We start from the raw sequence: 24,408 nt of genomic DNA, 5'->3' as shown, positions 1-24,408 counted from the left end.
CTTTGAATCAGCGCAAATGAAAACGTCCAAATGTGATCGCAGAATTAAAAATATCGCGGCCAAAAAAGGAACAAAAATACGTACTCTCTCCACAAAGGAAGAATTGCTGGAATACGGAGTAAATTTCCTTATAAAGTGAGAAACAAAAAGGTTTGGTGGTGGAAAAAAACAAACAAAATATCCACAAAAAAGTACGAGTTCTCTCCCAGCCGTTCAAAGCTGAGAATGTTCGAAGTCGGAAGAAACACTGTCCAAGGAAGTTTGTCGTTTGGAAAAAATTAACTTCCGATTGGTCTTGTACTCTGAGCCAGTCCCAAGCCTGAATAAATATGAGCAGCGCAATCAGGAAGGCAGGAGGTTTAAGCTTTAAAGAGGTTCTTTAAAAGATGTTCAAGCGGAAAGTTTAGATGGAGAAAAAAACGATCTTGTTTTTCAAACTTGAATTTCAAGAGAATGGATTAAGTTTGCGTAATGTTGAAGTGTAATAGAAAAAGCGGAATGATTTTCCTTGAGATAAATTGGTGGAAAACACTTAAAATAAGGAATGGTTCAGATTTCCTAAGATTCTGTCGGATCTTGCAGAAGATATTCTAGGCAATGTTTCTGAGGTTTTGATCCACAAACCGCAAAAGATAAAACATCCGACTTAACCTTTTGCCGGAGGATGGTGTTGGATTTGTCTACAATTTAAAAAATAAGGATTTTTATCTTGTGTGACTTAAAAGTAAGGTTTTAAAAGACGGATGCCCTACACAGCTAAGTAAAGAAAAGCTTAGTCGTTTTAGTCAAAGTGATTCTTCTGGAAACTCCTTGAGATTAGGTTAAATATTGTGCCGTGAGTGAGAAAAATAGCCTTTATTTGGAAATAGAACCCTGATGATCAGAACAGTCTCGGTCGTAGCAGCAGAGGGTGTGGAGGAGAAATGCTTTGGGACCTGAGCGACTGGAGTATACAAAAATATGGGGTTTTCGTTGCTTCCTGAGGTGAGAGGTCACAGCGGGAGCGCGGCGTGCGTCTCTCCGCTCTCCATCCTGAATCCGGGCCGCGTCAGTCGGCCGAGACGTCGAGGGGACGCGCGGACGCCATCTTGGAGGGAGCGGCAGGGCGGAGGGGGGGAGGCGGGGCGCACATCTGGAAAAGCCGACAGAGAGGGAGTTATTATTAAACCTCTAAACCCCCGCCTGAACGCAGCACATTTCGACAGTTTGGCATTTCCCACATCAAAACTCGAAAAAAGTCTCAAAATAACGACAAAAACCGAGATGAAAACGCAACAAAGAAGCCACAACAAAGTGTCAACAAAGCGTCTTAGCGTTCAAATGAGGCACTGGGCTATAGGCTGTAGGAAACTTTTAGATTCATATGAAAATGATGACTTCACTTAGTTGCGTAAGCCGTCATCTACGGAAACACTTAAGCACTGGTTACATAACTAATGCTGCCGGTGAAGTGAAATGTCAATTTGAAACATTTCCTGCAGATTACTGACATATTCCGTACATTTTCTGTCATTTTATATTATATTAAATAAAAAATAAGCCACTTAAAGCATAAAACCTGCAAAAAATCTACTTTTTTGGGGTGAAGAATCAGGCAGGAATTATCTAACAAGTCTGTAGGAGTGCAGATGTTGTTTAAGCAGTACCAAGTAACTCTTACCCCTAGAGGCCATTAGCGCAACTGCAGGTGTCGTAGCAAATTGCGATTTTTTTTTAACTCATTAATTGTCCGTGAGAGTAAACACTACGCTGACAGAAAAGGCGAAGGGAGAGAGAGATATTGTACATCCAATGACACAATGGACATTTTTTTTTTCACTCAAACACCAGCCCGCAGTTAGCTTTGCCCGTTAGCTTCTTCTTCATGATTCTATTAGTGTGTATTGGTGGCTCTGGTCCGGTGGCAGTCAAGTTGCAAGTGAGGTTTTCTGGCCAGACACACCGGGGGGAGATGAAAGACCCTCCAATCATCCCATTACCACTTGTATTACCCCCAGAGGGACTACGGGAAGGATTTATTAAGGTAAACAAGTTACGTAGTACTGCTTTAAAGAGTGGAATAAAAACAGCCCTAAAGTTTAGTCTGCACATGCGCCCTGCGTATATTTCTCCCGTCTTTAGTCGCTGCTGTCTCCCACAAAGGAAATGACCATATTTGGACTACAGATTCATCGCGGTCACAGCGTTTCGTGCTACACGTGGATACCAAACATGTCAGTATTTGTGAATGAAGACGCGTGGGAATGACCAGGGAGCGCCACAGCCATGTTGGAGTCACTTCCTGGATAAATCTCTAGCTCAAAGCAACAAAACATCAGAGAATAAACCTCGTAAAGAGAGTTTGGGCTGTTTTTACTCTAAAGAAATGATCGGAGATAATATTTAAAAGCAAACGGGAACAAATGACACAGTTTCAGCCACAGATTGAAACAATTTTGGGGTTTCAGGCAGATCTATGCAGTAAGAAAGACCCTTGTGTAACTGTGTGTGAATGAAAACTGCACAAAAGTAACTCCAGTGCCTTTAGAACATCGCCATATAAAACTGATGTGGTTCTATTTTAGTCTGTGAAGCCAGGAGTTAAAGAAACCACTGCACACAGAGCAGCCAATGGGAGTTTTATTGCCGTTGTGGAAGTGCAAATTAAAGTCACAGCTCGCCCCTAATCTAAACGTGACTGATGCACATCTAAAACCTGCATCACCGCAGAATGAGAAGCACTTGGGTCTGTGGAAAACTTCATACCAAGGAACTGACAAAATCTAAAGCCATTTTTAGAGCGTGTCGGAACTGGCTTTGAACTGTTTGCCTCTCGCTGCTTAGTTTTGTTATAAATGAGGCCTGTAACATTTCTAACCGGAGACGCCGCTTCCTACCAAGAAGACGGTACAGCGTTCTGTGAATCGTGCGCTTACATAAATAAATACTTAAATCTAGAGGAAACTATTTCTGTCCAATCTTCAGCGGATGACAAAGCGAGCATCAGCTGAGTAATGAAACACCTCAGAAAAGTTCCACAGGAAACTGTCTCACCACAAACGCGTCGCAAATCCATCTCATGATCAGAAACGTCAACAAACCGACGTTTATCAAACGGACACGGTACAAAGTAGAGCTGGAGATTTCTCCCAACTATTTTTTTCCTCATTTAAAACAAAATAACTGCTGACTGTAAATATATTGTAAAGAGATATATTTATTGTTTTTAGTTAAAGCCACACCGCGCAGAATTTGACTCAATAAATAAAATTGAAATACAAGCATTTATTTCATGAGAGATATTTTCATTATTGAAAAATACCAATAAATGCACAAACAAACATGAGCGGCTCAGCTCACCTACGACATGACTGTACCTTCACAGGGAGTGGGTACGTCTCTAGTTCGTCTCTATGGAGATGTGACTAAAGTCTGTAGGATTTGGGATTCAAACAGGTTATAGGTTCTCATCCAGATCCAATCTTTGATAACTCACTGCAGTAATAGCCTTTTCTGTGTCGAGCTGGTCATTACGAGCATGTTGGTGTTGATGGCAACACTATAGTCTAAAATGTTACGCAGTGTGCCTTTAAAGTGCATCAGCAAACCAACAAAATGCAAAAGGAACTGTAAAACTGTAAAAAGGCTTTTTAACAAAGATTTTTGGTATCACTTTATAATAACCTTATTTAGCATTAATAATTGATGAATTAACACGTAAATAAACATGAACAATTCATTAGTTAAGTGTGACTAACACTTAACTACATTTAATGCCAAACTCATAATGAACAGTTCTTCACATACTTCACTTATTCATTGTTAAGGGTTGTCACAAATAAGTAATTGATAAAACTCATCATTTATAAGACTAAATAAGGTGTAGTAATTATACAATGTTACAGGATAGGTGAACATCCAAATGATTAATAAAAAAATAATAAAAAATAAATTGAAGCGATTTGACTTACCAACTTGATTTTTAATTTAAATCATTAGTAGAAAAGTTATTTTCAGTCGACTTCCTCTCACGGTAAGCACTTGATATCACGATTTGACGAGTTTTTATTAGGGCTGCACAACAACATAAAAACAAATATATGACTGAGCATTATTGAGATAACGATAATATTGCTTTCAAAGTGGCATTTTCCATTCAATTTAAATAGAAATTCTAAGTCTTTTCTTTTTGCTAAATTGTGTCAATAGTAGAAACAGCATCTGGACGAGGCTAAAATGTAACTACATTCGGTCAATTCGAGCTAAACCGACCTTTTCTACAGTTCAATGTGTGCCTTGTTTTAGGCTGACTTTGCAAAATCTCCATCTGTAATTTGCTCTCTCAGTCAGACTTTAGGGATTTGGCGACGTATTACCGATTTAAATGAACTACAAAGTCCGTGTGATGGAGACGCTAATATATATTACACACATACTAATAATAGAACTGTAATAATGTACACCTTACTAGACATTATTCGTTCATTTTAGTCTAAATATCTCAAATATGGGCGGGATGGAAACATGTTTGTAAAGGTGAGGATATGTCCTTATGCAAAGCCGCTGCTTGAGTAGACGAGAGTTGTTTAATAAAAGAGCTGTCAAACATGCGAGAAAACAGTGACCATTTCCACAAATGATTAATACTTTCAACAGCCCGGGGGCATAACGTGACAATACAAGTTAATTCAACTCACATCTGTCATTGCCGAATTACACGCACTAAATCCTTTGAGTAAACTGAACGAATAACAAAAGCTGTGTGTTTTTTTATTACAAAGAAGTGTCTAGTTTTTAGCCTGCATAAATAAGTAACGAGCTTTTGGCCAACAGCGTTGAAATATTTAACCAGAAAGTCTTACTGCAGCTCGTAAAGTCTCCCACGGAGAAGATTTAACGGTGAAATCGTTAAAAAAAAATCCAGAAAAAGCGGAGTCGTGAGAGGCAGACAGAGGACGCCTTTTATTTGAGGGAAACGCCAATGTAAGGGTAGCCGCCGTTAGCATTTAGCTCTCGCGGGAGTCCCGACTTACCGCTTCAAATTTCAGCATCAAAACACTTCCTCGATGCCAAAAGCTGGCGCCATCGCGAAGTGTGAACCCGAAACGATCCGCAAACACGATTAGGTAATGTCCAAATGCGGAGAAATCCTCAGAAATGCCACCAAATCCCCAACACTCGTGGCTTCAGACGTCTGAGCGCAGGATTATGTCAAGCTAGCAATTTTGCCCACTTCCGGTTTGAGTTGTCAACATAAAAGTTTCAGCGCTGTTTTGCCTTTAAAAACGTCATTAACGTACAATTAAAGCTTGGTGTCTAGTGCAATCATTACAGAGCATTGTTAACTTTTGAATAGCGATGAGAATACGAATGTTTCTACGTTTTAATAGGATTTTGCCCTGTCTAAGCTTGTTACATAACTGCGCTTGTTTACCTACATCGTCTTTACAAGATCTGTACCACTGCTCTTAAACGTTATTATTCGCGACTTTTTCCTCTAAAACTGATAAAGGAAACACGTGCTATTTGTTTCAGTTTGCTTTGAGGCAAATATTGCTTAGTTCACATGGTAAAAAAAGGCGAAAATTATTGGTTTTGACAGATCGGGTTGGACAGTCTGGGAGGCACGACTCTGACGTCACTTCCGCTAACCTATATTTCAGTGTTTTTTTTAATGCAGAAGGGGGGGAGAAAGGGGGGTGGAACGAAAGGAGAGGAATGATGAAAGGGAATAGAGATAAAGGAGAGAGAGGCGACGGGGGGGGGGGAAGAGAAGTAGTGAGGCGGAAGAAAGGGGAGAAAGGGGATGACAGCGAGGGAGAGAAGCTGCTGAGCTGAGCTGAGCGGATGGGGGTCGTGCTGTCTCGGCTCTGGCCTCGTTTTTTCCCAGACGTGTTACGTGTGTGTGGGAGAAATGCCCTTTATGAGGACACTTCTGCTGCGGGAGATATTTCAGGACACACTGTACATCAGCTGTTCTGTTTCACTGTGGAATTAAAGCATGAAATAAGGTTTCCCCATGTGCTGCTGTCAATGGACGAATCCGTCCAGAATCTAAAATGGTTTTAAAATACACTAACATTACCGTTAGATCATATCATAGTAAAGTTATCATGATAATTCAGCTCTTTCTCCAGTCAAGGCAAGCCATAAAAACAGCTTAAATCTATTAATTACAAAAGGAATATGCTATAAGATTAGATCATAAATTATTGTTATAATAGTACAGTTGTGCTAAAAAGTTTATTTACCTTGGCAGATCTGTTTTTACTATTTTATTCCTTTTTTTTTTTTTTCAAAGAATATGAAAGATAACACAAACAAAGGCATTTATGGTGAGTTTATTCTTTTTAAATCATAAAGAAAAAAGAAACTGCTCGATGACAGCTTGGATTATTTTGTGGTTATTGTGGATGAGCCTCTTTATTTCCTCGGATGGTAAAACTGGCCATTCTTTTTGACAAAATGCCCCCAGTTCCTGTAAATTCCGGGGCTGTCTTCATAAACTGCACGTCTGAGATCTCCCCAGAGTGGCTCAGTGATGTTGAGGTCAGCAGACTGAGATGGCCACTCCAGAACCCTCACTTTATTCTGCTGTAGCCAATGAGAGGTCGACATGGCCTTGTGCTTTAGACCGTTGTCATGATGGAACGTCCAAGTGCGTCCCATGAGCAGCTTCCAGGCTGATGAGTGACACTTTTCCTCCAGTGTTCTTTAATAACAGGCTGCATTCATCCTGAAATCAGTTTTGACCAAGTTCTGTAGCTCACACATCCCCAACACAGGCCATTCACTCATTCTACATTCATACATTTGCTTGTTTAAATTTGTTGAAGTCAGTGTTCATTTTGACAGCATATTTTAATTTAGTTTTAGTTTAGTTTTGATGAAAATGTAATTACATTTTAGTCGAGATTTTGTCAAAAAAATATCTTCAATTTTAGTCAACTAAAATTGCAAGTAAATTTGTCGATTTTACATTTATAATATTCATTATAATCATATTTAATCACAATCTGCTTTATGTTTCTGCTCCACATGACCAAAGCTCAGAGCTGATCCTTTGACAGTGAATGTTCATGATCTGAGGCTCTTTCAGACGCTCAATAGAAGTTTGGATGATTTTAGCCTCTCCTTTTCATTTTTATTTAGTCTTTTTTTTAGTCGACTTGTTTTCAAACATTTTTTCAAACAACTTTTTTTCTTGTCTCATGAAAAACTTTTAATTTAGTTTAGTCCAGTTTGAGTCCAATTTTAGTCGTCAAAAATATCACTGACTAAAATTAAGACTAAATATTTTAGTCGACGAAATGAACACTGGTTGAAGCGCTCTATAAACGGATCCCATATCAGATGAAACTCCTTTCCTTTTAGTTTGGTGCTGGATTGTTTGGTAGTGTGCGATCAGCGTTAGCACTCTGCAGTACTGTAGTAAATAAATTAAGTAAGTAAGTAAGTAAGTAAATAAAAAAACTTAAATTTACTACAGTACTGTACTTAGAGTTTTTGAGGATCTGTACTTTGCTCAAATAGTATTTGTGTTGAGAACTTTTTACTTTTACTCCATTACATTTGAACGATAAGTATAATATAACTATTACTGTGGCAGGAATCTACGTTCTTGGCAAAAGGCTCCACAGTCAAAAGTCCATTTTTCCTAGTAATGCTCACTCTATGAACAGTAGGTGGCGCTGTGCAGATCAATGCCATCAATGCCACTGAAGCGTTCATTAGTAAAATGCTGAGCACAAATAAAGAGCAGCTGGCCTTGTGTCATGGCCTGGAAACTTCAAAATGATGCTTCACCTTGACGTCCAAAGAAACCTTTTCCTCATGGAGACTGTGACATTACAGTCGGGGCATCTCTGCTGAGACTGCTGCACCGCGACCCGGCCCCCGATAAAGCGGAAGAAAATGGATGGGTGGACTTTGTAATAATCCAAAACATTTGCACAACAGCAGCAAAAAAAAAGTTGGCGCTGATGTTCCAGCAGCTCCTGAGAGAGGCGGCATGAGAGGTTTTCTCTTTTTTCTTCTAACTGCACAGGAAAACCACCCCAACAGCTTAAAAGCTCACAAGAGTTCATTTTGATTATGTTCAACTCTCTTCAGTTCTGGTCTTTGTCGAATGTAAAGTCTGTTTATGGCCACACCGCCTTCGCTCTGCTCGACTTGAATGCAATAGAAGCAAACGCTGTGCACAATGGAAGAACGGAGCGTCAGTGGACCTCAGCTTATTCACAAATATCCGTTTAAAGGCCCAGACCGGCCGTACATCAATATTCCATACAGCAGAGTGACTTCAAAGTCAGTCTCTCACCCTGAGCTACAAGAGTGAACCTGCCTCTCGCACATTCATTTACCACTTGTCTGTCAGCGTTGGTTACACAAATCCAGTTTGGTGGCATGTTTGTCACGCATCTTTGAGCCGCTTGTGCATGGAACTGTGCGGTTAAAGAACATTTTTATTGTCTTGCCTTTAAATACGGCAGCCTGTACTTTACAATTACCTTCGTGTGGCTTTGAAATGCGGATTCAGAATCTCATCTCAGCAATTAAACAACTGCATTTGTGTTGATTGCACTGAACGGTTGAAAAGATGCACAGTCTTCATTTAAGGCGAGAGGCTGCAGATTTGAGAAAAACTCATCAAACACAGGCAATTTTGGACATTTTATGCCGAAAGCCTGCAGCACATTTCTTCCTGATCTCTGCAAATGCATCCCTGTTTGCAGCCGCTCGCCTCACTGTCACATCGGTGTGTCAGAGGCTGTAGAAGCTGCCCAGTCTGCGCTCCCACAGTGAGATCTGTCCTCGGAGTTTCAGCCCGTGCTTCAGCCTCAGCCCCACCTGCTCGGACTGAAGCAGGTCACAGTAGACCCAGACCTGGGCCAGGCCGCGGTCGATGTGGGCGTTGCAGCAGGAGGGCAGCGAGGGGCCGAGCGGCGGGCGAGAGAGGCAGCGCCAAACCTGAACCAGGGGAGAGAGGAGTTCAAGTCCACACTGTCCACACTTAAAGGAACAGGCCCCCGTTTGTACACTGAGATACCTGAGCTTAGACGAGTTGATGCGTACCTGTCTGACCTTTAAGCGTGTGCTCAGTCATGCAAATAGACCAAATACGTTGTTAGCATTTAGCCTCTCCCAGCATAGGTATAGCTCCAAAGTTAGAAGCGACCAAGCTGCTCCACGTTTTCATAAATAGGAATATGCCGGGAGAGGCTAAATGCTAAATGCTAACCGTATAACGTATTTGGTCTATTTGCATGACTGAGCGCACGCACAAAGGCCAGACAGGTACGCATCAACTCGTCTAAGCTCAGGTAAGAACATATCTCAGTATGTAAAAAAAAACGGTGGCCTGTTCCTTTAAGTTTAACACCTGAACCAGAGGAGAAAGGGGTTCAGGTTAAAGGCACACAGCGTAACATTTTAGACTACACCGTTGCCATCAACACAAAACCTGCTCCTAATGACCAGCTCAACACAGAAAACGCTATTTTTGCAGTGGGTAATCAAAGAATAGACATGGATGAAGGATCTAACGTCTTTAAATCTAAAATTCTCCTGACTTTAGCAACATCTCCATGGAGACGAGCTGGAGACGCACCCACTCCTGGTAAAGTCACAGTCATGTCTTATAGGAGAGATGTGCCACTCACAGCAAAAGCATGTGGTTGTTTGTACATTTATGAAGCATTTTTCAATATCTGTCATAAAAGAAATGCTCCTATTTCAGTTCTGTTTCTTGGATAAAAGTATAGGCGGTGTGGCTTTGAAGTCAAGTTTTCATGATTTTACTCAAATTAACTGGAGCTGTTATATGACTTCGACTTCAACGAACAACCCCCGCCTGAACCGAGCACATTTTCTCCAGTTTGGCTTTACCCAAATCTAAAAGCATTTATTTGAGCTGTCCCTGGACCAACAGGCATCAAAACTGGAATTTTGTTTGGTTTTGTTACTGTTATTATTTTCAATACCAGTAGTACCGAAACCTTTTTCTGTTCCCAGTGCTTCTTGCCACCCGCCAAAACCAAATGCATTCTCTCCTCTTTGCCTTTTTTGTCACTTTTTTGCTGATTTTTTGTCATTTTTTGCTGTATTTTTGTCACTTTTTTGCTATATTTTTGTAACTTTTTTGCTGTATTTTTGTAATTTTTTGCTGTATTTTTGTCACTTTTTTGCTGTATTTTTGTCATTTTTTGCTGGATTTTGGTCACTTTTTTGCTGAATTTTGGTCATTTTTTGCTGGATTTTGGTCACCTTTTAGCTGTATTTTTGTCAATTTGTTGCTGTATTTTTGCCACTTCTTTGCTGTATTTTTGTCAATTTGTTGCTGTATTTTTGCCACTTCTTTGCTGTATTTTTGCCACTTCTTTGCTGTATTTTTGTCACTTCTTTGCTGTATTTTTGTCACTTTTTTGCTGTATTTTTGTCATTTTTTGCTGTATTTTTGTCATTTTTTTTGCTGTATTTTTGTCAATTTGTTGCTGTATTTTTGTCACTTTTTAGCTGTATTTTTGTCACTTTTTTGCTGTATTTTTGTCACTTTTTTTGCTGTATTTTTGTCACTTTTTTGCTGTATTTTTGTCACTTTTTTGTTGTATTTTTGTCACTTTTTTGCTGTATTTTTGTCACTTTTTTGCTGTGTTTTTGTCAATTTGTTGCTGTATTTTTGCCACTTCTTTGCTGTATTTTTGTCACTTTTTTGCTGTATTTTTGTCAATTTGTTGCTGTATTTTTGCCACTTCTTTGCTGTATTTTTGTCACTTTTTTGCTGTATTTTTGTCACTTTTTAGCTGTATTTTTGTCACTTTTTTGCTGTATTTTTGTCACTTTTTTGCTGTATTTTTGTCACTTTTTTGCTGAATTTTGGTCATTTTTTGCTGTATTTTTGCCACTTCTTTGCTGTATTTTTGGCACTTTTTGCTGTATTTTTGTCATTTTTTACTGTATTTTTGTCATTTTTTTGCTGTATTTTTGTCAATTTGTTGCTGTATTTTTGCCACTTCTTTGCTGTATTTTTGTCACTTTTTTGCTGTATTTTTGTCACTTTTTTGCTGTATTTTTGTCAATTTGTTGCTGTATTTTTGCCACTTTTTTGCTGTATTTTTGCCACTTTTTTGCTGTGTTTTTGTCACTTTTTTGCTGTATTTTTGTCACTTTTTTGCTGTATTTTTGTCACTTTTTTGCTGTATTTTTGCCACTTTTTTGCTGTATTTTTGTCAATTTGTTGCTCTATTTTTGCCACTTTTTTGCTGTATTTTTGTCACTTTTTTGCTGTATTTTTGTCACTTTTTTGCTGTATTTTTGTCACTTTTTTTGCTGTATTTTTGTCACTTTTTTGCTGTGTTTTTGTCACTTTTTTGCTGTATTTTTGTCACTTTTTTGCTGGATTTTTGTCATTTTTTTGCTGTATTTTTGTCACTTTTTTGCTTTATTTTTGTCACTTTTTTGCTGTGTTTTTGCCACTTTTTTGCTGTATTTTTGTCACTTTTTTGCTGTATTTTTGTCACTTTTTTGCTGTATTTTGGTCACTTTTTTGCTGTATTTTTGTCATTTTTTTGCTGTATTTTTGCCACTTTTTTGCTGTATTTTTGTCACTTTTTTGCTGTATTTTTGTCACTTTTTTGCTGTGTTTTTGTCACTTTTTTGCTGTATTTTGGTCACTTTTTTGCTGGATTTTTGTCATTTTTTTGCTGTATTTTTGTCACTTTTTTGCTTTATTTTTGTCACTTTTTTGCTGTGTTTTTGCCACTTTTTTGCAGTATTTTGGTCACTTTTTTGCTGGATTTTTGTCATTTTTTTGCTGTATTTTTGTCACTTTTTTGCTTTATTTTTGTCACTTTTTTGCTGTGTTTTTGCCACTTTTTTGCTGTATTTGTCACTTTTTTGCTGTATTTTGGTCACTTTTTTGCTGTATTTTTGTCATTTTTTTGCTGTATTTTTGCCACTTTTTTGCTGTATTTTTGTCACTTTTTTGCTGTGTTTTTGTCACTTTTTTGCTGTGTTTTTGTCACTTTTTTGCTGTATTTTTGTCATTTTTTGCTGGATTTTGGTCACTTTTTTGCTGAATTTTGGTCATTTTTTGCTGGATTTTGGTCACCTTTTAGCTGTATTTTTGTCAATTTGTTGCTGTATTTTTGCCACTTCTTTGCTGTATTTTTGTCAATTTGTTGCTGTATTTTTGCCACTTCTTTGCTGTATTTTTGCCACTTCTTTGCTGTATTTTTGTCACTTCTTTGCTGTATTTTTGTCACTTTTTTGCTGTATTTTTGTCATTTTTTGCTGTATTTTTGTCATTTTTTTTGCTGTATTTTAGTCAATTTGTTGCTGTATTTTTGTCACTTTTTAGCTGTATTTTTGTCACTTTTTTGCTGTATTTTTGTCACTTTTTTTGCTGTATTTTTGTCACTTTTTTGCTGTATTTTTGTCACTTTTTTGTTGTATTTTTGTCACTTTTTTTGCTGTATTTTTGTCACTTTTTTGCTGTGTTTTTGTCACTTTTTTTGCTGTATTTTTGTCACTTTTTTGCTGTATTTTTGTCACTTTTTTGTTGTATTTTTGTCACTTTTTTGCTGTATTTTTGCCACTTTTTTGCTGTATTTTTGTCACTTTTTTGCTGTATTTTTGTCACTTTTTTGTTGTATTTTTGTCACTTTTTTGCTGTATTTTTGTCACTTTTTTGCTGTGTTTTAGTCAATTTGTTGCTGTATTTTTGCCACTTCTTTGCTGTATTTTTGTCACTTTTTTGCTGTATTTTTGTCAATTTGTTAATGTATTTTTGCCACTTCTTTGCTGTATTTTTGCCACTTCTTTGCTGTATTTTTGTCACTTTTTTGCTGTATTTTTGTCACTTTTTAGCTGTATTTTTGTCACTTTTTTGCTGTATTTTTGTCAATTTGTTGCTGTATTTTTGCCACTTCTTTGCTGTATTTTTGCCACTTTTTTGCTGTATTTTTGCCACTTTTTTGCTGTATTTTTGTCACTTTTTTGCTGTATTTTTGTCACTTTTTTGCTGTATTTTTGTCACTTTTTTGCTGTATTTTTGCCACTTTTTTGCTGTATTTTTGTCAATTTGTTGCTCTATTTTTGCCACTTTTTTGCTGTATTTTTGTCACTTTTTTGCTGTATTTTTGTCACTTTTTTGCTGTATTTTTGTCACTTTTTTGCTGTATTTTTGTCACTTTTTTGCTGTGTTTTTGTCACTTTTTTGCTGTATTTTGGTCACTTTTTTGCTGGATTTTTGTCATTTTTTTGCTGGATTTTTGTCACTTTTTTGCTTTATTTTTGTCACTTTTTTGCTGTATTTTTGTCACTTTTTTGCTTTATTTTTGTCATTTTTTGCTGTATTTTTGTCACTTTTTTGCTGTATTTTTGTCACTTTTTTGCTGTATTTTGGTCACTTTTTTGCTGTATTTTTGTCAATTTGTTGCTGTATTTTTGCCACTTCTTTGCTGTATTTTTGCCACTTTTTTGCTGTATTTTTGCCACTTTGTTGCTGTGTTTTTGTCACTTTTTTGCTGTATTTTTGTCACTTTTTTGCTGTATTTTTGTCACTTTTTTGCTGTATTTTTGTCACTTTTTTGCTGTATTTTTGCCACTTTTTTGCTGTATTTTTGTCAATTTGTTGCTCTATTTTTGCCACTTTTTTGCTGTATTTTTGTCACTTTTTTGCTGTATTTTTGTCACTTTTTTGCTGTATTTTTGTCACTTTTTTTGCTGTATTTTTGTCACTTTTTTGCTGTGTTTTTGTCACTTTTTTGCTGTATTTTTGTCATTTTTTTGCTGTATTTTTGTCACTTTTTTGCTTTATTTTTGTCACTTTTTTGCTGTATTTTGGTCACTTTTTTGCTGTATTTTGGTCACTTTTTTGCTGTATTTTTGTCACTTTTTTGCTGTGTTTTTGCCACTTTTTTGCTGTATTTTGGTCACTTTTTTGCTGTATTTTGGTCACTTTTTTGCTGTATTTTTGTCATTTTTTTGCTGTATTTTTGCCACTTTTTTGCTGTATTTTTGTCACTTTTTTGCTGTATTTTTGTCACTTTTTTGCTGTGTTTTTGTCACTTTTTTGCTGTATTTTGGTCACTTTTTTGCTGTATTTTTGTCATTTTTTTGCTGTATTTTGGTCACTTTTTTGCTTTATTTTTGTCACTTTTTTGCTGTGTTTTTGTCACTTTTTGCTGTGTTTTTGCCACTTTTTTGCTGTATTTTGGTCACTTTTTTGCTGTATTTTTGTCATTTTTTTGCTGTATTTTTGCCACTTTTTTGCTGTATTTTTGTCACTTTTTTGCTGTATTTTTGTCACTTTTTTGCTGTATTTTTGTCACTTTTTTGCTTTATTTTTGTCACTTTTTGCTGTGTTTTTGCCACTTTTTTGCTGTATTTTGGTCACTTTTTTGCTGTATTTTGGTCACTTTTTTGCTGGATTTTTGTCATTTTTTTGCTGTATTTTTGCCACTTTTTTGCTGTATTTTTGTCACTTTTTTGCTGTATTTTGGTCACTTTTTTGCTGGATTTTGTCACTTTTTTGCTGGATTTTTTTCACTTTTTTGCTAGATTTTTGTCAATTTACATCCTCATTTTCTTCTCGTTTTTTGTTGCTATTTTGAAGAAGCTTTTAGATTTGGAGAATTTGGAGATCAGGAGAAAACATGTTCAGGTGGGAGTTAAGAGGTTACCAATTATTACCAATTAACAATACATGGTTTTCGATACCGATGCCTTAACGATCCCTAAACCAAAACACTGATGACTTACTTAGTGAATGTATACAGTGCATAAAGACGGGCAAAGCTGCCGACACTCTTCGGGTAAATGACCTTCTCAGTGAAAAGTGCGAACTCTAAAACACCGACTCTCAAACTCAGCGGAAAAGTTTCCCTCTGATAAAGATCTTCAAAAACAAACAAACAAAGACAGGAGCGGGTGGTTTCTGCTCAGCACAGCGTCACGGGAGACTTCACTCACAGGACGATAAATAAAATCTATCTTCAGAATCAGGTGAAGCCGCCCGGTCATTGGAGCATTACGAGAGTTGATCTTAAAGGGATATTTCAGGATTTTTGACATAGGGCCTCATTTCCTAGTTATCCAGAGTGTTGCTGATTTCTGGAGATATTTTTATTTGTAATTCATGCAGTTCTTGTATTTGAAGAGTTTCGTGGTGCTAGGCTAGTGCAAGGCTAGCGCATTTCTATGGTATCAGCTACAAACATTTATATGGTTCGTCTGGTGTTATAAGTGATTTGCCTCAGGTGCTCTGTGGAGCGGGTCAGACTGTTTGTAACGCAGGCTAGCTGATACCATAGACATGCACTAGCCTTGCATTAGCCTAGCGCCACGAAACTCTTCAAATATAAAAACTGCATGAATTACAAAAAAAAAAATCTCCAGAAATCAGCAACACTCTGGATAACTAGGAAATGAGGCCCTATGTCAAAAATCCTGAAATATCCCTTTAATATGGAGAAAAAAGTCAATTACATTTTTCACTTAGAGAAAGACACTTTTTTCTCCAAGTCTCTTATTGGTAAATATCGGATATCGGCAGATACTCAAACCCCAGTATCGATAGCAAAAAAGCTGGATCGGTGCCTCTTATTTTAATGCCGCAAACCCAGAACAAAATGAGCACATAATTCATTTAAGATTTGCTAATATTTTATCAACAGATGAAAGAGAATTGGACAAAACAGGAAACTTTTAAGCAAAGAAATTGGGTATTTTCAATGAACTACTACAGCAAAAATCTGTTATGACACTGAGCAACATCATCATTTGCTAATTAATTTAGATTTAATGCCAGTTTTAATCCAATTTACTGCTTTTAATGACATTTAAAGGGTCTAGATCAGGGTGCCCAAACTTTTTGTCTCCGAGGGCCAAAATGAAAAAGTGCCTGTGAGTCGCGGGCCAAACACGGCGATGTCAAGCACGAAACACATAACTGCAAATTTGCATTTGATTGTATCTATGCAAATAGCATGCTATATTAAAACAAATGGTAACTATGGCAAAAGCTTAGTTTTAGTAGAACAAAATTTTTAGTAGAACAAAATCAGCAATTGTAGAAATTTAGTGCAAACCCCCCCCCCCCCAAAAAAAACACCTGCATCTACAGCACCTCAGTAACTTCCCCTCATTCGTTCACTCAAAGAAAATGCCACATTAGATTATTTTGAAAGTGTCAGTTCAGCATCAATTCTTTTATAAATAATTTTTTAACATGTACCTTTGTTGACGTCAACAACCTTTGCAATAAAAGTTGGAAAACTGTGAAAGTTGATGCTACAACGCTCTGTAATTGATAAACACCAAGACACCACAACAGTGTTTCCTTAACTTTGCGAAAGGAGAGAAACAGCGCCCCCAATTTGACGCTGGTGGTCAAAAAGGGTACTGCATCCATATTTACCTTTGAGAATGAATGGAAGAGAGTGAGTATTAACCGTGGCCAACAGAATTTGGCCACTTTGGGCACCCCTGGTCTAGATGCAAGTTCGTCATTTTATACTCATTACCGCCACCTCAGGTCTTATGCATAACTGCAGGTTCTATATTAAGCTCGTGCATGACGGTGCTTCTGACCCGAAAACTATTTGAGTGACAGTGCAGGATTTTAGAGACAGTTGTGGTGAACAGGTCTGAGCTCATTCTACACATTAGGACATTGATGGAAGGGGGAGGAAAATACATAAATTTAGCATTTTTAAACTCTGTATAGTCCCTTTAAGGCCTTGACTTTTAATACTTTTTAATGCCCCGCAGAAAGCCTGGATTAAAAGTTAAAATGTTATTCACTAGACCAGCTTTTTGAGGATGGAACATCATAGACAAATGTTTATAGAGCAAATGACACGTTCTGTTGCAACAACTTACCAGGCGGACGGCGAGGTACGAGGCCAGTGCACAGATTTTTATGTGCGATATAGTGAGAATACATTTTAATTTGAAGATTCGATTTTAATTGGAAAATGCTGTAGTTATTTCAATGTGAGGAACATTCACACAGCGACAGAAGGCAAGTTTTGTTGACTTTGTATTGGAGTCAACACAACATGTGCCTCTCCAGCTGCAAACCTCACTGGCGACGACTCTGCCATCATGGATCCAGGAGGGAGATCGTTGCGACTCTGGAAACCTTTGACCCTTTTGTGTATCGGAGCCGTCTCCGTGTTCCTCACCTGCTCGATGTCTCTGCAGTTGTTCCTGTCGATGACCCACTTGACCCTCTGTCGGGACTGGAGCCGCAGTTTGGACACGGCCTGCTGGAACCTGCGGGACGTGGCCTGGACCCTGGGCTGGGCTTTAGTCTGGTCTTTAGTCTGGTCTTTGGAGTGCAGTCGGTGTGAAAACACAGTCCAGCAGCGTTTGGAGGGAGACGCCGGTTGGGACCGGACCTGTGGACCTGGCTCTTGTACGGCGAGGTCTGGCGGCGTCTCTGGGATAAAAGGCACTCCTCTGTCTGGACTCTGGCGCTTCGTCCCGTTTGGATCCTGTTCGTCGACTCCGTGACCAAACTCTCTGTCGCTCTGTGAGAAGAAAAGGATTTGAACCACGGCTGCACGATGTTGACTGTATGACTGAGCTGCAGTAATACTTTTGAAACATCACAGCACTCATTTAATATGTTTCAGCTTCAGGCAGCATTCTCGAATACAATGGTTTCTTAAAAAGGGGGTATTCTGCTTTTTTCAGTCACATAGCACCAGTCTATATCACACTACAATGATGACCAAACCTTCTGTTGGTCTGTAAATGCAGTAAATTAAAATAACTGCCTTGTATAAAATGTCTCTCTCAAAATGGCTGTAGTGAATGTCTGGAAATAGGCCTCTGTCTCTTTAAGAACCTCTGACCCTTTCAGACACGCCCCCTCCACACGTTGTCTGTGGCATCAGTGGGGAGGGGGTTCTGCTGAGGAGCAGTGGTTGGTTACTCGGCTGGTGACGAAAGCTCGGAGGCATCTCCAGGAGGTGGGGGCGTTCCTAAGAGGACTCAGGCAAAGCTATCCCTAAAATGGCCGCCATCAGAGTTTTTACAGATTACTCAAAAATACGTGAATGTGCCAAGGCCACACTTCAGGCATGTTTTTAATGAGGGAATGACAAAATAACATGATGTAAAGCTTGAAAAAGTCGATTTGCATAATACCCCCCTTTAAGTGGGGGTCGCAACATGACATTTCTGACATTGAATTTGATTAATTTTGATTGAAAACAGCAGATTTAAGTGAAATGTCTTGCTCCTTAAATTATTGCAAATGCTAATTACATTTAATGGTTGTTTGTTTGGGGTCGTGGCCTGAAAAGTATGTGAACCCCTGCTTTACTAATAGACGTGGTGCTCTCACACTCTTTCCCCTGTTCAGCTACATAAAGGCGAGAAACTCGGCCTCAGATTTACGTCAAAAGCCGGCTGTAAAGATGTTGCAATTACACACAGTTTATTACAATTACACGTACGGCGATGAGTGGAGGCACTTTTTTGGACCACTTCAGCCCGCAATGAAGTTATATTTCCATGATACAATGTTCCCTCTAATTTTTCATGTGTCTGCGCAAACAAGCAAACTCCCTGAGCAACTGTGTTAGCACCAGTCTAATCTTTGACCCTTGGTATGGAACAACGGTGGCCTGTTCCTTTAAAGGGGCTAGATGCAAGTTTGTCATATTATACTCAATACTGCCACCTCAGGTCATACGTGTAACTGCACCTTCTATATTAAGCTCGTGCATGACGGCACTTTGGACCCGAATTAACACCTTTTTGAGGGACAGTGCAGGATTTTAGAGGCAGTTGTGGTGAACAGGTCTGAGCTCATTCTAACCATTAGGACATGACTGGAACATGTAGGGGGAGGAAAATACTTAATTTGAACATTTTTAAACTCTGTATAGTCCCTTTAAGGAAGAACACAAGGCAGCGCGATGTAAACGAGGAAATGAATGGAGACCAGCCCACACCGGTCACTGCCTTCGCCTAAAGTCGTTCACACCGGCCGCTGCAGAGGGACGAAGGAATGCACGTGGTAGATGAGTCGACATCGTGGACTCTCAGGGGGATACATGTGTCTGCGACAGGGAGACACTGAGCGGACTCCTCCAGCGTCGGGAGGACTGTTAACCTCTTAACCTCCACCTGAACTGAGCACATTGTCTCCAGTTTGGCTTTACCCAAATTTAAAAGTTTGTTGAAAAAATGAGACAAAAACGAGGATGAAAACACATTTAAAGGAGCGCAAAAGAGTGGGGAAAAAAATCCACAAAAGTGCAGCCAAAAGATGACAAAAAACACAACAAAAAAGGTGACAAAAAAGTCATGAAAGTGCTGCAAAAAAGTGACAAAAACTCAACAAAAAGTGACAAAAATGCAACAAAAAAAGTCACTAAAGTGCAGCAAAAAAGCGACAAGAAATGCAACAAAAAAAGCCACAAAAAAGTAGGGCTGCAACTACCGATTATTTTGGTAATCGATTACTCTACCGATTATTTTTACGATTAATCGATTAATCGCCTGGCTGTGAATGGTATATGAAAATTGTATTTTTTCATTTTTTTCAATCACATAAAGCTAAAGTGGCATCATTTGAGGACGTGTTGATGGAGTAAACTTAAAGTGAGTGTTTTTGGAGGCTCTTTCTGCTGATTCTGCTTTATGATTGGATGAGAAACAGACAGACATTTATACAATTTTCAATGTACAAAACACTAAAGACCCTATCTTGGAAAAACAAAGTAGGTTTCCATCAAAAATAAAAAATGTTCATGTAATTTTTGCTCTTTAAGTCTGTGTTTGCTAGAAAACAATTAATCGATTACTAAAATAGTTGATAATTATTTCAATAATTGATTAGTTGTCGATTAATTGATTAGTTGTTTCAGCCCTACAAAAAAGTGACAAAAAGTGATGAAAGTGCAGCAAAAAAAAACAAATAGAATGAGGCGCTACACTGGCCTATAGCCATCGTGGAGAATGGGTGGTTCAGGCGGGTGGTAAGAGGTTAATAAGTGTGTTTATCATTATCAGCTATTCTCATGGTTTGATTTTCTGTGCAGCATAGATTTTCTGTGCTCAGACGACGTGTCAAACACAAAATCAGGATCAAAACAAGTGTCAAATTTAACTAAATTAGGAAATGTTTAACTAACACTGAGCCTTTAACATTTTGAACTTCTGTGCATTGATCCCAGTTGATCTCATTAGCGATGTCGTGATAGATTGTGGCTTCTCGCGATACGGATATTGCATCATCTAATATCGCGATATATTGCACAGCCCTACGCGTGACACAAGTGGAAAAACAATACCATCCTCCCCTGAACCTATTTACTTTACAAACAAATTGGTGACAGGTTCCGGTGTATCGTGGCTGCGTCAGAGAGTGAATCAGCTTGTTGGTTCCTTCAGTCCGTACCTCAGAGTCCACATGTCTCTCTGGACTCCCGTGAGGTCCAGTCTGGTCCTGGCCTGTCTTCTTCTTCTTCTTTGGTTCGGTTGCGTCTCTCGTCTCGGCCGCTGCGGTCCGGTCCGGAACGGAGAGGATTCTGGGAGGAGGTCTAGCTGGTCTCAGAGGGAGGTGTCTGTCCACGACGGAGGGAAACCAGGGACTGAAGACCTGAACGAGGAGAAGAGATGTTCTGTGAGCCTTCGTTGGATGTTTAATCCCGATATAAGATATACGTTCAGTGAGATTCCAAATACATTCAGGTTTCAGCTCAAATAAATGATATTTTCCCAATTTTCCCCCATTTTTATTACTACATTTATTTTTTTTCCCCAATTTTTGATTACTAATATTTTCCCTATTTCCCCCCTTTTAAATTTTTGCCCCATGTGTCCAAAATTACACATTTTTGTGGCACAATTTCTCTCAATTTTCTTCAACTTTCTCCCATATTTCCTGACATTGGAGATGATATTGTAAATGTGCAGATCTTCCACACATCATTGTTCTGTTTTCTGGTTCTAGACGACAAATATTTTTAGAATCGTTCAGGTATCTGTATTGAAAACCAAGTATTGTCAAAGTACTGGTATTGAAAAGAAAGTAACGGTCCCCAGCTCTTGTTATAACCTTTTAAAGTTCTCCCGTCCTCCTGTTTTGTCGTTACTCTTGAACACACTACAGGAGAATAGGTGTACGTGAGGGCATCTGACATACATTGCAGCGCTGTGTCTCACCTGTGGGGGGCGACGGGGGAAAGGAGCCAGCAGCAGTTTCTCCGTGGTCACGATCAGAGCAGGAAGTTCCTGACCAGGTTCCGGTTTGTAATGCAGAACCACATCCTCCATTGGTCCATCCCGGAGACAGGATCAGACCCAGACCCGGACCCGGACCAGGTCCTACAGGCTCCACAGCAGCGGCGTCATCGCGGGCTACAGAGCAGACAGAAGTGACAGAGAGAAATACAGTGTTTGGGATTTCAAGTTTCAGCACAGGTGTGATGTGGGCCTCCTGTTGGTGCTGGTTAAACATCACAATGGAAAGAGCAACAATTATTTGTACTGGAGTAAGAAACAGATACTTCATTACAATTTTACTCAAGTAGAAGTAAAAAGTACTGTATTATGAAACTACTCTAAAAAGTAAATGTAACTGAGTACAACTACTACTCTGGGTATGGACAATTTCCTACTGGTTGAGGTTATGCTGCCTTCATGTGCTCTCGTAATTATGGTAAATACCAGTTGCTGAGTAGAAAATTGCACATGAACGCCGCCTCATCTCGTATTTTCCACTGGGAAACTGAGAGATAATTTTGATGCCCGAGTTCCCGAGAGGGGATAACCTTTGACCTTTCAACACCACAGAGAGCAGCGATAATGCGATTTAATGTCTTTTAGCTGATTGTTATGAAGCAGACACGATGCATTTAGTTTCTCAATTTTAATATTGTCTTTTTTTTTTAAAGGCAAACTTTGTTTTGTCAATCAAAGCAGATACAAAGTAGGAGTAGTTCAGCGGTTTTCTCAGGTGAATTTATTTGTTTGTCGTGTATTGGTGTAATTTTCAAATATTACCCAAAAAAATGTTGTGGCTCCTTGGTTGGACCCATAATGCACTGCTCTATCTCAGTCTGGTGCCTTGACTTTCCAGAACTCCGCCCTGAGCCGTGGGATTAAGCTCTACTTCCATCTGCTCAACAACTGCCCATCAGCCTCACGGTCTGCTCTGGTCCCGACACCCAGCTCTCCATCTGAGCGTTCAACCCAGGGGCTGGACTGGGACTGAAAAACAGCCCTGGACTCTGGTCAGCCTGGCCCAAATTAGCGTAAATGTGACACTTCCACAAATACATATGTGAACCTCTTACCCCCCGCCTTAACCGAGAGCATTTTCTCCAGTTCGGCTTTGCCCAAATCTAAAGGCTTCTTGACTGGAGAGCAACACTGTAACGTCTCATTTGAAAGCTGAAATCTAGAAAAGTGACGGTAACTTTTTGGCACGTTGTCGCTGCATTTTTGTCATGTTTATGTTGCTTTTTCATGACTTTTTTGTGGCTTTTTGGCCTGTTTTCGTCACTTTTTCGTTGTGTTTTCATCTCTTGTTTTTCGTTTTTTTTTCATGTTTTTGTTGTTTTTTCATCGTTTTTTTCATTGCTTTGTCGTCACGTTTTCGTCACATTTTGTTGTGTTTTTCTCACTTTTTTGTTGCTTATCCAGCACATTTTTGTTTTTGGATGCTTTTCTTTTCAGCTTTTAGATTTGGGTAAAGCTCGGTTTCGCCCGGGGGTAAGGGTGAGGTAAAGTGAGAGGTCAGACCGGTGGCCCTAGAGCCAGAGCTCTGTGCTCTTCCAGAATGGACATATGGCCACTCCGCCCCTGTGGTTCAACCAGATCCACCACAAACCAAATCTTACCCAGACCTAACCAACACCTATGGACTAAACTGTGAGCTCACCAGGGCCTGGATCCTGACCCCCCTCACCGTAAGAACCTTTCAGTCTGACGGCTGTCGTTGTGACCACTAGTGATGGACACTGTAGCTTCACACCAGTGTGTTCCTCTTTGTGCATGAAATGTTTTCATGAAATGAAAACACAAAAGCGCTGTCATTTCCACGTCACTGGACAGGATCATCTTTACCAAAACAGGGTTAGGTTTATTCAGCAACATGTAATGAATGAACTGTCAGTTTTAAATAAAGTTTGCCTCATAACTAATCTTTTTTTTTTTCCCCTCAAGCCAACACCAATACTCCTTAAAATGTAAAGCAGACAACAGGTTGATCTGTTCGAGGCGTAAAAAAAAAACAAAGTGAGTTAACCCTTGGTCACAGGACGTGTTTGTTCGCATCATCATAAGGAGACGAAGAGTTTGTAGCCGTTGGATCAGGATGGTCCTATCGACACTACTTTTATAAAAAATATATAATAATAGGTATTAATGTGTAAACCGCTTTGGCCAGAATTACTTTCTCGTATCGATTCAGTAATTAATACAATTCCAGTGAAATCGATGCATTTATGCAGGAACTGAAGCGACTCTCGGGTTTGTTTTTAGCCTTTATGCTAACCTAACAGCTAACGGCTAAAGAAGCTCAAATCCATAATTTATTCAAAAACTAGAGGCAACGTACACAAAGGGAGAATTTAATAAATAAAAATATATTAACTGTGAATATTTACCTTTAGATCCTGCGTGTGGGAGACAAAAATGAATAAAATGTGTCTCAAAGTGAAAGAAAGTGAAGGAGCGTTTGTCTTTTCTCCAGAGAGGCTACAGCGACGCCCAGCGGAGAGGCAGCGCATTACATATATGGTCACATCAACAAGAGCTGGTGTAAAGAATGATGGTGTGACTGAGCTGACACGTGTGAACATGCGCGAATAGTTACGTGTGCAACATCAGCTAACAGACCCTGAGACTTATTTGGATGGTTATAAAAGTCTTAGAGCAAAACACAGAGAAAAGCGCCATTCTCTTCCCGTGGCGTTGAAACTGCCGTAACACATGCTCACCCTTAGAGGGCAGCAGTGAGAAGAGAATCAGGACCTACTCAGACGAACTCATGAACCACCCTTATATTTTGAGAATGTTTATTTTTATTTGATGTTATGCTATATTATAGATTTGATCTTTACATGATTTGATCTTGCAGGACAAAAAAATAAAATAAATAAAAAATGGAAACTGGAAAACTGGAAAAATTGGCTGTAAAATAACCCCACTTTTTATGAAAAAAAAGAAAAATAATTTGTCACGGCTCAAAGTACATTTTTGGCCTAATCACAAGAATGATTGTTACAAAAAACATGTGGGTAATTTTTTTTTCTTCTGATTTTTATTGGTCATTTTGTTTGGTATAAAAGCACATTTATAGTCTAGGCAGATTTCTTCTTAAATAAACACTATCTTGGTGTTTTCAAAGAAGAAATAATGGGGTAAATTGACCCAGAAACGTTTGGGCAAATTGAGCCT

The 24,408-nt window shown here is 38.8% G+C and overlaps 1 protein-coding gene across 1 annotated transcript; it reads right to left on the bottom strand.

The window, feature by feature from the left end:
• Positions 1-8,675: 8,675 nt before the first annotated feature.
• On the bottom strand, positions 8,676-23,724 carry shld3 (shieldin complex subunit 3). Its single transcript, XM_079568785.1, has 5 exons — positions 23,616-23,724; positions 21,169-21,363; positions 20,402-20,602; positions 17,169-17,516; positions 8,676-8,949 (listed from the first exon to the last, which is right to left on the bottom strand). The coding sequence occupies exons 2-5, from the start codon at positions 21,277-21,279 to the stop codon at positions 8,743-8,745; spliced, it is 867 nt and encodes a 288-aa protein (XP_079424911.1). The 5' UTR covers positions 21,280-21,363; positions 23,616-23,724; the 3' UTR covers positions 8,676-8,742.
• Between the last annotated feature and the right edge of the window lie 684 nt (positions 23,725-24,408).

This window comes from Gobius niger (genome assembly GCF_951799975.1).
Source record: "Gobius niger genome assembly, chromosome: 1".
NCBI lineage: Eukaryota > Metazoa > Chordata > Actinopteri > Gobiiformes > Gobiidae > Gobius > Gobius niger.
Note: the sequence above shows the minus strand (reverse complement) of the source record. Positions and strands in the feature narration are given on the sequence as shown.

Bases quoted from the DNA above. Each gene is read 5' to 3' on its own strand.
- shld3 (XM_079568785.1), bottom strand. From the start codon at position 21,279: ATGGAGGATGTGGTTCTGCATTACAAACCGGAACCTGGTCAGGAACTT. The intron at 20,603-21,168 runs GTGAGACACAGC...CTCCTCGTTCAG, and splicing joins TCCCCCGTCGCCCCCCACAG to GTCTTCAGTCCCTGGTTTCC. The intron at 8,950-17,168 runs GTGAGGAACACG...CCCCTGGTTCAG, and splicing joins ACTGCAGAGACATCGAGCAG to GTTTGGCGCTGCCTCTCTCG.